Source organism: Semicossyphus pulcher, unplaced genomic scaffold (assembly GCF_022749685.1).
Source record: "Semicossyphus pulcher isolate SPU_LCO1_2020_fin unplaced genomic scaffold, fSemPul1.0.p SCAF_22, whole genome shotgun sequence".
Classification (NCBI taxonomy): Eukaryota; Metazoa; Chordata; class Actinopteri; order Labriformes; family Labridae; genus Semicossyphus; species Semicossyphus pulcher.
Genome location: NW_027211696.1, coordinates 9091149 through 9106429, shown reverse-complemented (window position 1 = coordinate 9106429; position 15281 = coordinate 9091149). Strand labels below are relative to the sequence as shown.

At 45.0% G+C, this 15281-nt stretch overlaps 1 protein-coding gene across 2 annotated transcripts in view; it reads right to left on the bottom strand.

Moving 5' to 3' along the window:
* Positions 1-1121: 1121 nt before the first annotated feature.
* Positions 1122-15281, bottom strand: part of abl1 (c-abl oncogene 1, non-receptor tyrosine kinase) — a 33366-nt gene continuing 19206 nt past the window's right edge. For both annotated transcript variants that reach the window (XM_069673221.1, XM_069673222.1), the window contains exons 2-11: positions 11729-11893; positions 10111-10406; positions 6766-7038; positions 6530-6614; positions 6247-6424; positions 5073-5257; positions 4838-4990; positions 4657-4746; positions 4435-4563; positions 1122-4309 (exon numbers count right to left, since the gene is read on the bottom strand). In XM_069673221.1, the coding sequence (XP_069529322.1) occupies positions 2634-4309; positions 4435-4563; positions 4657-4746; positions 4838-4990; positions 5073-5257; positions 6247-6424; positions 6530-6614; positions 6766-7038; positions 10111-10406; positions 11729-11893 (3230 nt within the window). In that variant the 3' untranslated portion in view covers positions 1122-2633. The remainder of the gene's footprint in view (positions 4310-4434; positions 4564-4656; positions 4747-4837; positions 4991-5072; positions 5258-6246; positions 6425-6529; positions 6615-6765; positions 7039-10110; positions 10407-11728; positions 11894-15281) is intronic.

Sequence of the window (15281 nt, the reverse complement as noted above, 5' to 3'; positions counted from 1 at the left end):
TGATGAAAGCCTTTGTAGAATTATGTGTGCGAAATGTCATACTATACTAGCTGTACTTACTGATTTAGCCAAAATATAGTATGCAGTATGCAAACAAAAGCAAAATGTGCAGTCTGCCAAAAATAGCTCGCCTACTGTATCCCACAATGCAAAGTGCTGAAATGGCAGAAGGGGACACTAGAGCTAAAGAAGCAGCTTTTTGCTATTGGCGGGCTATTGTTTACTTCCGCTCTCCAAAACCGGAAACTGGCGCCTGGTGTTGCATACTGCAAAATAAATTCCAGCAGCTCCGTACTTCATACTACCGCAGAATGTATGGCATTTCAAACACAGACTGGGTGTCTGGTGCGATTTTCGTGGAAAAAAATGACAAGCGGCGCCCAGTTAGTGATGCGTTTTCCATCAGCCGGCAGTGGTTGGTCTGCCAGAGAGGGTAGGCGGAGCTAAGCGGCTGCTTTTCCGGTCTCTGTAAGTGTTGCGAGTAAACTGTAATCTACTATGGCTGAACAAACAAACAAGATCGATGACTACAGATACAACTTCAAAAATAAGTGAAAATCCAAAGAAAAAGAAACAAACTCGACGCTCAGATGAAGGCAAACAGTCTAAAAAGGAAAGCGACCGTCAGCGATGAAAAGCAAGAGTTACAACTGTTGCTGCGTTCCAGACAACTGGGACCTCAGTAGAAATTTCCGACTTCGGAACTGTGAAGTCTGGAATGCAGCATTTTTTCCGACCTCCGACTAGGACAATTGCTAGATTGCTTCAAAGTCAAAGAGTTCTTACTCAGAGCAGATTCATCTTTCCCGACTTCACCAACAGAAGTTACAAATTTCTACTGGGAAGTTCTCGAGTTCCCGGTTGTCTGGAACACACTGGAGCAAACTGTGGGCGTCACATATGAGACACTGTCTGGATGTCTGGGAAATCTGCTCCCGCAATTACCGTTTATCGCCATAGGGTGCTGCCAAAGAGAACAAAACTAAAATCTTTAAATTTAGCACTTCAATAAACATTAGTCTGGTATAGAAATTGGGAAAAGGGGTGGCTCAGTTTTAACATTAATTACTGCTGTTGACAGAAATATTACAAGAGATGAAAAAAAGCACCAGACTCTGTGATGTATTTCAAGTAGCACAACTGCTTTGTATTTTATTGCAACAAAAATTGCACCAAGGCTAGAGAGAGAAACAAATAGGAAACATATTTACAAAGGAAAGCAAAGTTCGTCTACAAAACTGGTGAGGAGGCTTAGACACAAAAGTAGAGTAGTGGTATGGTTGTAAAGGGGAGGAGTTTTATAGTAAAAAAAACAACAAAGCCAACACTGACAGTACCGTGTTGAAGTCAAGGCAGCTTGTGGTTGACTTGTATCCTCAGGCATCGCAGTCAGACCGGGCACGTGGGGTGAAACAACTACAGCACAAATACTGAATGTGTCCAACATTGGCAGACAAGCAAAAAAAAAAGGAACGTATGATGTTAAAGTGGAATTTCATGGGCTCTTTTAGTCTAAAATGGTCAGCTTCTCACTTATACATCATGTTTGTAAGACAGCAAGTGACAGATCCAGAAACATTTCAGTCCAGTGTTTCCCCCAGGATATATTTATATAGGTTTTTTTTGCTGGGGTGGAAAGGCCTCTGAAACAGCGTCGACCCTCCTTTAAAACTCTCCGAGAGAGGCCGCTCAGTGGTCGGCTGCTTCAGTCCGTGATCCCTCTTTACAGACAAAACAGCCTGCTGCTGCAAGGCGGAGCTGCTACTGATGGCTTTTGTGACTGGCATGTAGAGAAAGTTGAATGAAACTTGTATTAAAAAAAAAAAAAAGAAGTCAAAACAAAGTCAGTCAGATCCGCTGTCTTGCAGATCTTGCACCCTGGTCCCTCTCCAGCACAGGCTGGAGACAAAAGTTTTTTTGGTATGGCAATCAAGCAAATAAACACAACTATTCCTAACCACCTTGAACAATTGAGCCAATAGTGTTTAAGGCACTATTTGTTACCAAAGTGTGCAGAGAAGCAAAGAGGTGGAGGCTCATTCTCCCTCATTGTTTGCTCCCATTATTAGTTTATGGCACATGGTTGCAAATACTGCAAAAAAGGCATTCATACAGACCGAACGCACACAACCAATCACGTGATGACGTGGTATAAAAGCAACTGAAATAGTTGGGATGTATTAGACACTGTCATGGAAACAAATATGGGAACTTTTTTTTCCTAGTGTCGTGGATAAAGGGCAAAGACAAAAAAAAAAGAATACATAAGACATGACGCTTTCAAAAATGATTGGTGAAAAGTCATGTTGATGAAGAATCGGCCCCGAGCCTCTCGTTAAGGCCAAAAGACACAGATCATTCATGGTTAAGGCTTTTCCATATTGCAAACTCCGTCTCACGACGTCCACAGAAAGATTCCTTTGATTCCATCCACAGTAACCACAGGCTGAAGTGTTTCAGAGTGTACAGTCGTATAAACCCTACACTCTGCTGCTGCTCTCTCGCAGGCTTTTACCCTCAAATCTCCAACATGAGGTCGGCATGGACCACAAGTGATGCACATGCTCAGAATAAGGGTAGTGTAAGATATTGTATATATCAGTTTTAAATCTTGGTAGTTCGATTTTCTGGCGCTACCTCTGAACGATGTCACTGATCTCTTTGACAGAGGACAGCAGCTTGCTGAAGTCTTGCTGTGCGTTGGCGCCCCCTGTGGCGGTGGGGCAGATCTGCAGCTCGCGCAGGCTGCTCTCGAGCTTGTTGATGGCCTCGCGGAAGGCAAACTTGTTCCTCATCTGCTGTATAGAGTCGACGTAGCTCATGCAGTACTTGGACAGGTTCTTGCCGGCCTCCAGCACGGCGCTGTGGCTTCCCGTCTGCTCAGAGTTGCGGCAAATGGCCGCACGGAGCAGCTCGGTGCCTTCCAGCACCATCTCGCGAGTCACGGCTGAGTTGGGGGTTCGCTCTGAGCCCTGGCGGGGTGCGGTCTTGCGAAGGGAGCGTCGGGTGTTCACTAAGGGGATGAAAGCATTAGGGGAGCTTTGATCGCCAGGGGAGGTGAGGGAAGAGGAGAAGCCTCCCAGACTCTGGCTGGAGAGGGAGGTGGCCACTGAAGGGGAGGAGGTGGAGGTCTTTAACGGTTGAGGTTTGGAAGAGGAGCCCAGGGGCAGCTTCTTGGAGCCCTCACTGAGCGGTGAGCGGGCTTGGTCACTGGCAGTGGTTGTGTGGTGGGGCTCGGAGACAGAGGGGAGGCCCTTAGCTTTGATGTCTGAGGGGGAAGGGGGATCTTGGGTAGGACTGCGGGAAGTCTTGCCTGTTTTGGCGTTGGTGGGTGGTGGAGGCGGGGCTGGCTTGGGCTTCTGTAACTTTCCTCTTTCCCTGACAGATGAGGAGTCCACAGAGTGTTTGTTTCTGCGGGCCCTGCACTCGTCTCCAGCTGCCCCTAAAGCAGGAAACACATTGGGCTTGAGGAGCTCAGCGTGGAGAGCGCTCGTCTTTGAGTTCTCCAGCCCTGGCAGCCCTGGTCTCCTGACCACCTTAGGCGTTAGCGCCTGGGGGCTGGAACCTGGACTGAGATCAGAGTCTTTGCTTAAGAATGACGAGGAAACATCTGATGAGGTGTTCAGACGTGGAGGGGGAGTCAGGGTGCCCATTCGAGGGGCGTTCTCCCCTTTTTGCTCACTGGTTCTCTTGCGTGGCAGAGCTGGCTTCCCCCCAAAAGTGCCTGAGTCAAAGTGGCGCTGGCCGAGGTCTCGTGGCAGTGTGACGGACTTCCATTCAGTGCCATCTGAGCCGGTGGGCATACTCGAGGACCAGAGGAAACGCTTCGAGTTCGACATTGATTCCTCCTCGCTGGGCGGAGTCGTAGCTGCTTTTCCTCCTGGACCCGGCACTGCAGGAGCTCCCTTCTTCCTGGGAAACAAAGGTCCCGGGTAGGTAGGAGCCCCGTTAGTGATTCCCCCTGCCCCATTGTTGTTAATACTCAGGAATTTTGCTGAATCAAGGCCATGTGTGACATCATTAATGGTCAGAGAGGCCCCGTTGTTGAAGCTCTCAGTGTCCCTAGGATCTGGAGTCACGCCCCTCCTGTCAGGGTGGACGTCCATCTCTCTGAAAGAGGAGCTGCGTTTGGGCGGGGCTGGTGCGTTCTTTTTCTTTTTCTTGATGAGGCTGAGGAAGCCACTGCCACGCGTCTTGTCCTTGTCTTTGGGTATCAAGCGGTCATCCTCATTAAGGTTACTGTCCAGGAGGGGGCGCTCTTTCCTGGGGAGCATGGGGGATGAGACAGCTGCCTCTGGATCCACTGGGTCTGAGGAAAAGCCCATAAAAAACATAGACTCATCAGTGATAGAGAAGAATAACATACTAATTATCAAACTATAGCTTGCCGGAGCAACAAGGGCAGGAGACACTGTGGGCCCGAGTGTGTCTCACCTGGACTATCTCCATCCCGGTTGTCCATGTTTTTGCGCAGAGTTCTGGTTTTGGTGGGCAGCTCTGGAGCCTGCTGGATGGGGCCTAAGATCGCCTTTTTCCCTTTCTTGCCGAGTTCCTTTTCCACCTCTAAAAACACAAATACAGTAAAGCAACCAAACATGACACAGTGTTGTGGACATTACTAGAGGATGTCAGCCGATATAAGATCAATACACTTACCATCAGAGATGCTGGACTCCTGGAACATGGTCTCAAAGGCTTGGTGTGTTTCAGCAAAAGATGGACGCTCTGAAGGGTTCCACCTCCAACCTGAGAATAAAAAGAAGAATAAAATATTAATTCAAATACAACAACTGAGTGCCTCTCATCATACTACAGATGGATGAGTTTTGCTACTCACAGGCCCTCATGAGCTCGTAGACCTTCTCAGGGCAGCCCTCTGGTCGGTCCATGCGGTAGTCTTTCTCCAGCAGCTCGTACACTTGTGACAGGTCGATGCCGGGGTACGGGGACATGCCATAGGTTGCGATCTCCCACAGCAGCACGCCAAATGCTGGAGACGCAGGTACAAGACAGTTAGAAGTTGTTCCCCCTTGTTGAACAGGATGTTGGTGTCTGAATGAGATCAAACTTACCCCAGACGTCAGATTTAATAGAGAACTTGTTGTAGGCCAGACTCTCTGGAGCGGTCCACTTGATGGGGAACTTGGCTCCAGCATGAGCTGTGTAGGTGTCCCCCGTCATTAGCCGGCTCAGGCCAAAGTCTGCAACCTTTACCAGGTGGTTCTCCCCGACCAGACAGTTGCGGGCAGCTAAGTCCCTGCAGGAGAGGAAACAGAGAGGAGAGTTGGTTATCGTCCCTCTCCCTAGCAACATTTTCCAGCTCGTTCTGGGGGATCCCAGGCCAGGTGGGATATGTAATCCCTCCAGCAGCTTTGGGTCTACCCGGGGGTCTCCTCCCAGGTGGACGTGCCTGGAAAAACCTCCACAGGGAGGCACCCAGGAAGCATCCGCATGAGATACCCTAACCACCTCAACTGGCTCCTTTCGATGTGAAAGAGTAGCGGCTCTACTCCGAGCTCCCTCCGGATGTCTGAGCTCTTTAACCTATCTCTAAGGCTGAGCCCAGACACCTGCGGAGGAAATTTCATTCGGCCACTTGTATCTCATTCTTGCGGGCACTACCCAAAGCTCGTGACCATAGGTGAGGGTTGGAACGTAGATCTTCGCCTTACGGGTCAGCTCCTTCTTCACCACAACGGTCCAGTACAATGCCCACAATAGCGCCAACGCTACACCAACCTGTCTGTCAATCTCACGATCCACAATCCGAGATACGTGAACTCCTTCACTTGGGGCAGTACCTCTCTTCCCTACCGAAGTGAGCCGCACATTAAACTACTGCAAAAAGTGCTGAAGCTGACTTGAACACAGAGAAGGTTAGAATAACAAAAACAGTCAGAACAAAGATATCAACAGTGTGTCTTATTACAACATCCACTGAAGTGTTGGATTTCTCCAGATGTTTTGCACAGAGCGGAGTCGCAGGCTGCGTCTTGTCAGGTTTGAAAATTAAAAACCAACTTTGGCAAATACAAAAAGACATAAATCATCTCATCTACTCTAAAAGACCTTGTTAAACGTGCCAGAACAAACAAGCTGTGTTACAACACCGACTTCTCCGTGAGACGAGTCTGTTCCTCCTGCGAGAACAGACGGGAGGCTGTGAGAGGAGCAGCTCAGGAATGAGGGGAGAAGAGAACACTCTTGCTGCTCTGACTGAGAGCGTGTAGGATCGGGTGCACCCACCTGTGGATAAAGTTTTTTTTCTCCAGGTACTCCATTGCAGAGGAGATCTGTGTGGCCATGTGGAGCAGCACCACAGCATTGACTTCCTCTCTGTTGCACTCCCGCAGGTAGTCTAGTAGGTTCCCATGGGTCATAAACTCTGTGATGATGTAGAACGGTGGCTCCCGTGTGCAGACGCCTGCAGGGGGAACAAATTAAGAGAAGAAAATGCATCAATATTTATATTTATTACTTATATTTTCATATATTTTTGTCTTGTTCAAGACAGAGGAATCTTACATACCTAACAGTTGTACCAGGTTTGGGTGTTTGATCTCTTTCATGACAGCAGCCTCCTTGAGAAACTCCTCCACCTCCATCGTATCCTCCTGGACAGTTATTGACAAAAAAGTGAGCAAAAGCAGTGCTTGTAGTTGCCTCTACGCAACACCAGATGGCAGCATTATCAGCCAAATTAAATTAAGATTTATAGCTGACAGAGTTTTATGATAGGAGTAGGTATTTTTCAGGTCGTCCTACCTTTAGTGTCTTGACAGCCACGGTGAGGTTGTACTTCTTCCAAACGCCCTCGTAAACCTCCCCGTACTGGCCCCCTCCCAGCTTGTGCTTCATGGTGATGTCAGTGCGCTCCATCTCCCACTTGTCGTAGTTGGGAGAAACCCCGTAGATGGTGGGCTTGTTGCGTTTCGGCGCCGGGTAGTGCAGCGTGGTGATGAGGCCGTCGGCCACCGTGGAGTGGTGGTGCACCAGCTCGGCCAGCGTGTTGAAGCGGCTTTCGGACGAGACGTAGAGCTGCAGGAGAAAGAGATTCTACATTTGAGTAGATGTACATGAGAGGTCAGTTCGGCTGAGGATAATCGACACAAGTGATGATGACAACAAACATCTGACTTAGGTTAGTTATTTTCCATGATGAGACATACAAGTTAAGAGCTTTTAGGATGCACCCTGGCAGGTCAAAGGAGTGTCAAAACAGTGCAAAAAAAAGCTGTCTAACAGAAGATACCAGCATGCTACTAAGCAGTCTCATTACAGCATGACTTGCTGTGATAAAATTAGGGATCGACCGATTATCGGCCCCGATATTCGGCCATTTTTATTTTTTTTTATCCGACGGCCGATAAGAGTGCAGAGTGCTCACACACACGGCGGAGAGGAGAAAAAGTTCATTTCTTTGCAAATTTTATTTAACTTTGTTTTATTTACTTAATAAAACTTCAGGAAGTTATTTATTTATTTATTTAAATTTTCAGTTAACTTTATAAGAGATGCTGCTGACCCTGGGAACTCCCTGCGCTTTTTGTTTGTTTAATAAACATATGCTTAAAGGCATTTAAACAGAGTTAAGTGTTGGAGTTTGTATTATTCAAAATTTTGACGCCAAAATTTTCACTTTTACTGAAAATGAATATCGGCTCCAAATATCAATTATCGGCCTCCTTGACTACTAATAATCGGCATCGGTATCGGCCCTGAAAAAACCATATCGGTCTATCTCTAAATAAAATACATTAAATGGTCGTGTTTACATCATGAAAAATGTCACTTAATCTCCACAAAACAATATCAAACATCTTCCTCATAAAGAACTGTCTCAGCCCACTGAAAACGTACAAGGCATTAGTCAGGAAACTGGTGGACAGAAGGATATTGGTCAGGGCTCAGTGGACAGTCCTTTCCATTGTCCAAGTCTTACATAACCCTGAAATAATTTGCTCTACAATGTGCGCTGTGCATTTCGTTAGCTGTGAACAGACATCTTTGAGCGAGCTGAAGGTGGAGGAAAAAGGGGAAAAAACAACAACCTTGACCGCGGAGCAAAGACCTTAGAAACCTAAAGAGGATTTAATGGTCAGTTGGCCGCTCTCTTTGCTTAAACCTTGACCATTTACTAAATCTCAGTGGGAAAAAACAGTTTTGCTTCAGAGCCGTGTTAATCACAGAGGTCAGTGTGAAACCAAACTGCAGCTCTGCAGCGCACAGCGCTGAGGTAATCTCAAATCATTGGAGGAGTATATCATACCAGACTCTTGAGTTTAAGCTCAGTGGGAGGATGGAAAACAATATGAGATGGGGAACTGTGTGTGCGTTTGTCCATTTGCGTCGTGTGTGTCTGCATACTTGGCTGCATCTGTCTGTGCTAATGCATGTCTTAGCATGGGCGTCAGTGTCTGGCCGGCCTCGCGTCTGCTGGCCATTACGAGCAGCACAGTGGTGGTTAGAGGCATTCTTGTCATAGCTAGCGTTCTTTGAGCTAGCTCACCTCGCTGCATCACAGACAGGCGGGTGACACGGGCAAAATGGCAGCGGCTTCTCCACTGACAAGGGGAGGTTCCCCACAGAATCATTTCAGATGTACATACAATGAAATATGTTGCAGCCTAATCTATAAGAACTCAGTATGACGGGTTGCTTACACCTCGTGCTGCAGATAACCCCGCCTTCTTTACATTTGATTTGATGTCAAATTATACTTTATGTAAAACCTCAGAACATTTTAGGGACGCTAATTTAATAAAATGATCATATCAAGTTCTGTCTTTGTTAGTCTCTTTTCCCACAAAACTCTCTCAGTGCTGCACCAGCTGAAAATCTTTGCCCTTTGCGACTGCACCTGGCTTCTTCCTCTGCTTTAAAGCAGTAGCTACTTTCCAATTACATCTGATGCAGAACAATCTGGCAGATCTTTCTGTGTGCCGAAGTAGACTTCCGCCTTCATTAAACAAACATAAACCATCATAAACACCACAGCTAATCTTGAGGTTCAGCCCTTTGATTACCGTAAAACTTCAAATAGGCTAAACGCTAAACGAGTCCCTTTAACTCACCGGGTGTGGCTACACATTTGACAAAATAAACGCCGGTCTCAATTAGAAGCCCGTATACATTAATTTTTCATCTGGTTGTCTGTGCAAACACGCAGTGAGACACTTCTCCGTTGATTCCAAGAGAGTGACGGGAAAAGTAAAGCTGACCCTTTGTCAGACAAAGACAGTGAACAGGCTGGTGTGCGTAGCGGTGGGAGGAAGAAGGTAAACGATCAGCATCAGTGTGGAACCTCAGCAGGCGAGCACCTCAGAGTCTCTGTCAGATGATCGGGATGAAGGATAAAGACACTTACGCCACAGTGAGTGGCAGGAGGGTCGGGAAGGACATGACGATGATAAACGTGTTTTCTCCGTCTCTCAAGCTACATATTTACAGTATACTGTTTGCATTAAACAACAAACAAAACATATAAGGATATGCCAAGACAGCTTAACGCATCATTTAGGTAGTAGGGACAGACCGATTATCGGCGCCAATATTTGGCATTTTGACGCATATCGGCATCTGCCTTTTATTTTTTAATTTTTAATTTTTTTTTTTTTAAATCTGACGGGCGATAAGAGATCAATTTAAAACTAGGTTATTTTGGCTCTGATGCAGATGCTTAGATGCATTTAAACAAAGTTAAATGCAAATGAATATCGGCTTCAAATATCGGTTATCGGCCTCCTTGACTACTAATAATCGGTATCGGTATCGGCCCTGAAAAAAACATATCGATCTATCTCTATTAGATAGGAGTCTCTCCCTCTCTCTACCAGTGCAGCATGTAGGGTTAGACACGCTGTCATGCAGCGCAGGATTAATTTTGCAATTGATATGTTGATAGATAGCCTTGTTTCGTACGAAGGTAAACATTCTTACTGGTTTAAATCAACATTTTTATAGTTTTCTATCTTTGCTGTCCAAGAGTTTTGTACAAGAATAATTAAAGGGTCGTCTTATGTAAACGCCCGTCCCTAATAAAGACCTCTATTAGGAGAAAGAAGACATCCTCAGTGTGTAGAGTGGATGTTTGTGTGTCCTGATGCTTACCTTGCCGTCTGACGCAGTGTTGATCCTGTAATGGTAGACCCTCCCCTCGTACCGCAGAGAAATGGACCTCTGGCCGGGGCTGCTCTCGCTCTCACGCACCAGGAAGCTTCCGTTGATGCCCGAGCTGAGCAGGTACTCGGCGGCGTTGCGTGACACGGGCCCATGGTACCAGCTGTGCTTCTCCAGGCTGTTGACAGGGGTGATGTAGTTGGACGGCACCCAACCCTGGCCATTCTTGGTCTGCGCCTCGCACCACTCGCCGTTGTGGTTGTAACCCAGCACACGCAGCTTCTCTCCTAGTCGACATGAGATCGAAATTTCAAATATTATCCCTGTGGTATCCCATCGGCTGCGCACTCAAATATTATCTTTCATGGTTACAACTCATTCCTGTGAGCTCGCCTGGGAGTATTTCTACAGATGGGATTGTCACGAATCTTCAATATTCTTTGAGTTAAGAACAGGCCAACATTGCATGGACACTGTACTTGAACTGAACTCATGTTTTAAGTCAGACATGCAGGAATTCACTGTATCTAATGTTGTGTTTCCTCAGATCACGAACTCTGGCAGGGACTTTTCTTGTGCACCGGTCATGTGGTGTCCTAGACTCAAGAAGTTACATCTAAAAATTACACATTCACATCTTAAAACTCCCCTTATTCTGCTGGCCAAACTTAAAAATGTTATTTGGCATTAAAGAGCCAAAGAAATATGAATATAAAACACTTTCTGCACAATGGCTCCTTTTAGAGCTGGAAAATAATGTCACACAGGACATTTTCTTGTTTATTCCGGCGCAAACGTTCTCTTCTTCCTTCCTCTGTTTGTGTGAACCATGTGGTATTGTTTTACAGTCGGTTCAGAGGGAAAAAAAACCCACGCGTGAGACCGTTATCAGGAAGTGAGAGTCAGACAGGGATGAAGACTGAAGGGAAAGGAGACAGGAAGCAAATAAGCAGGTTCCCAGAGAGACCTTATAGTGACTTAAAGAGGGGGTATTATGCTGTTTCACATTTTAAGACACAAATATAATGTTACAATGTTGGATGTCCGTACTAAACGTGGGTGAGGTTACAAATCTGTAGGTTAAAGTATGTTGGAGTAATCCCCAGGCTTCTCAGCTCAGTCTGCAGGCTGCTGTAAACGCCAGGTTTCACACAGTTTTTTCTACAAGCTGGCTAATCGGAAAAAAGTGTAGGGGCGGGGTTTCTTAAAGGGACAGCGCTGACTGAGTCGTTTCAGGCAGAGGCTGTATGAGGGCCTGCACAGAGCACCAGTGTGAGAAACATGAGGAGTTTTGTTAACTGTAAATTATGCTAAGCTACTCCACAGGTATCACAGAGTGAAATATGAAGCTTGAAATTAGCATAATACCCCCCTTTAAAAACCCTTGTTAACATGCACGCTTATGCCCCCCCTCTCCTGTCCCGTGCAGGCCCCAGCCAGGGGCTCTAAACTCTGAATTATGCTAAGCTACGCCACAGGTATCACAGAGTGAAATTTGAAGTTTGATATTAGCATAATACCCCCCCTATAAATGCATGTAACTTCCAGAAGCCACCAAAAGAGATTCCTCTTTTAAATGTTTATGGCATTATCTTCCTCTTTTACTGACCTTTAGTAATGCTGAGCGTGTTGTCACCGCTCGCGACAAAGTCGTAGAGCGCGACGAACAGGTTGGGGTCATTCTCGCTGGGTCCGGCCAACAGGTTCTCTTTGGAGTTCCAGCGGGCCGCTTCTGTCAGACCCTGGCTCTCAAAGTCCGGTCTCTGGAGAGCTTCTGAAAAGAACAAAAGAGAACAAACACAGGTCGTTAAATTAGAATGTGAGGGGAAAAGTTCAAACAATGCATTTGTGAGGGGGAGACTGAGGGAGATCTGTCGGCGTGGGTTGTGTGTGGTATGCATTGTGTAGCCGTTTTCCCATACAGCTTCACATATGTTGGATGATTCAGCACTAATATAAACTCATGCCCATCCATTTGAAACCCTTCTACATACCCTCCAACAAGCTGTGATTCCCAACGTGGGATTAGAGCACTAACCGTGATCATGTGACCTGCCGTCTGTATAACTTTTCATTTCCTGGATTATCTCTTGAATACCAAGACAACTGCCACATGTCAGACCGTGAGAATGTGTTTCAGCTTGAATCTCCACGGCAACCGTTAAATAAACGCGCTCGCACTCACACGTAATGTGAGTTCAAAGTGCTTTAAGTTGTAGTGCTGTTAATTACAGGCGGCTTTAATTATAGTGATTTTAAAGCAGTAAAACTGACGTCTGATTTATGAAATGTGGAAAATGTAAAGAGTGAGAATTTAATTGTGTCGAGGAGGAAGAGAGACAAAAGGACGAGGAAGTGAGGAGAGGAATTTTAACTGCAGTTCGGCCTAAACATGAGCCCGATTGTGCGGCTTGCTCAGCTGTTGTCGCACATGTTTCAGAGACATCTTACATTTCAAACCCCCCCTCAAGCCCACAAACACCCACATCCTTCCAACAGGCTTAAGCGCTCCTCCGCTCTCACCTTTCACTGATTATTTCACAAACAGTAAAAGATGTGAGGAGGAAATATTTTCACATCATTTGCAAGAAAAAGCTGAAACACGAGAGTCTGAACTTTATCTTCCAATTTTCCACAATCAGAGTATGACTGAGAAAACCGGTGGCTAGCGAGCAACATCAGATAAACTCAAGCACCACTGGCCAAACACAGCAATGCCTATTTAAACGTTTAGTGGAAAAATAGCTTTAGGACGCTACATTAGATGTTTTGTCTATTACAGTAATTTGTGTGTTTAAGTTTGAGGAAATAAGGCAATTTCATTTAAGCACTTTGAACAGCAAACACAGGCAGAAAGACGGGGAATTAACAGAATGAGACATCTGGTGACCACAGAGTCTGGGGGTTTGGAAATACTGACTTTTAATATGTTGCTTTAGTAATTTAACTATTATGTCCTACAGCTGTAAAAAGACCCACAACACTGAAGAAAGCTAAACTGAATCGATAAACTGTTATTGTGCTTCATGCAGGAATAAAAAGTTAAATGAAAACTAATTTGCTGTTTAGATCGAGACAAACGCGTCATAGTATAAAAAATCCAGATTGGACAAAGGAAGTCTTTAGACATAAATGCTTAATAGTTTTAATCATTTTTACCCTTTATAGTTTTAGTCTAGTTTTAGTCGGCGACAACTCAAAACATTTTAGTCCAGTTTTGTCAATAAAAAGTCACATGTTCGTCATTAATTTTAGTCAACACGTTTTCTCTCTTGAGAAAATATGACCCCCCTCCCACCCGCCCTCCAGTTTCCCTCTTCTCCTCTTTACTTGTTTGCTTCAGGTAAAAGTAACACTTTAGATTTCAGCAGATCATTCATAGAGTAAAAGCTAAAGATTACTTTTCATCATCGATCTCATTTAATCAGTTTACACTGAAGCAGACAGCTGATGATTGCTCCTTTTTTTTTTTAGGAAGAAGCACCAAATGACGCGTAAAACGCCCCTTTGTCAATGACCTCTTTGGCGGCCCATGTGGTGATAAATGGTAATTGCGGGAGCACACTTCCCAGATATCCAAACAGTGTCCGGTTGTAACTCTTTTGACTTATTTTTGAAGCTGTATCTGTAGTCATCCATCTTTTCTTTGTTTGTTCAGCCATAGTAGATTACTGTTTACTCGCAATGCTTGCAGAGACCACTTACCTCTCTGTGGTACCCTCCCCCTACCCTAACTGGGCGCCGCTTGTGATTATTTCAGTGAAAGTCGCCACAGACACCCAGTCCATAATAATGCAAAAACAAAGGCTTTCATCAGTGGGCCATAGGCTCAATCACCATTGTGTTACCTCATTCGGCGCTAGAAAGTGACTTAACAGACTTTTATTTAAATGAAAATCTTTGAGATTATTACTTTAACAGAGAAAGTTCACAATCACCTTCTTGATACCCGTTATTCCTAACCGGTATACCCAGTTACAGGAATGCATTGCTTGTATTTTGACAGGCAGAATAGAAATATCACAGACTTTGAATGTCCGACAGCCCATCACTAACATTTTAGTCTTGTCTCGTCATGTCAACAAAAACAAAACATACGCGTTGTCAGAGTTTTTATACTCAAAGATCTATTTTTAGCTTGTCAGCGTCTCGTCTTCGTCATGGAAAAAAGGTTGTTGACGCACATTTTTCGCCATAATTTCAGCTCTGAAGGACATAGTGTAAACAATAAGCACACGACTAGACCTTTGACAATGATATAAAAGGAGGCGCTTAAAAAACGGTTTGATTATCTTTCCTTGTTGAAAACATTTAAACATTTCTAGAAACCCGTCATTCACAAAGAGTCAAAGCTAATTTAGCTCAGTAACATGCAGAGGCAGACTTGCTGGTCACAGTCTGATAAAACATTAAACCCCGCAGTCGCTGACAGCTTTAAATAAGTGCCATTATAAACAAAGGCAAGGAAACTGCCAACTTCAAGCATTTCCTTGAGCTGAACCAAAATCCATTGTACAATCTCGGTCACTCAAAACCCCATTTATCATACATGAAATATAAGTTTTGATATTTTCAGATTTCCCTTTTAAAACCGACAGGATTCATGTGTTTGACTTCATCAAGCCTCTAAAAAAAAAGCTTTTGAGATACAATTTTTTCATCGTTTGCTGGAAAGAACTGGAGCAGCTTCAAGTCCCCCAGCTGCACAATGTAGCAAATCACGAATTACTCACCACATTTATTGCATAAGTGGATGTTAGCTAGAAAAATTCCACAGATCTACAGTGAGTTTCTGCAAAGAAAAAATAAAAGCAGTGAGATCATCTAATCTTTTGCAGACATTATGCCTGATGACAGACTGCGAAGGTCTGTCTGGTCAGAAGGAAACCGAGACGGAAAAACAGCTAAAATCACTGTACAATGACTTAATGATTTAATCACAGGATTATCATCTCCACTCGGGGAACAGATCGACGTGTGGTAAGTGATAAAGGCACAATCAAGACTGTCAAACAGGGAGATACAAGCGACTATAGGCTACACTCAATACAAGGCGAAGCAAGATAGGAACAAATAGTCCCAAGTTTACATTAATCAAACGCAGATGCAAACAAAGCAATGAATTTAGAAGAACAGAGGGGTTTCTGGGAGTTTGTTCCACA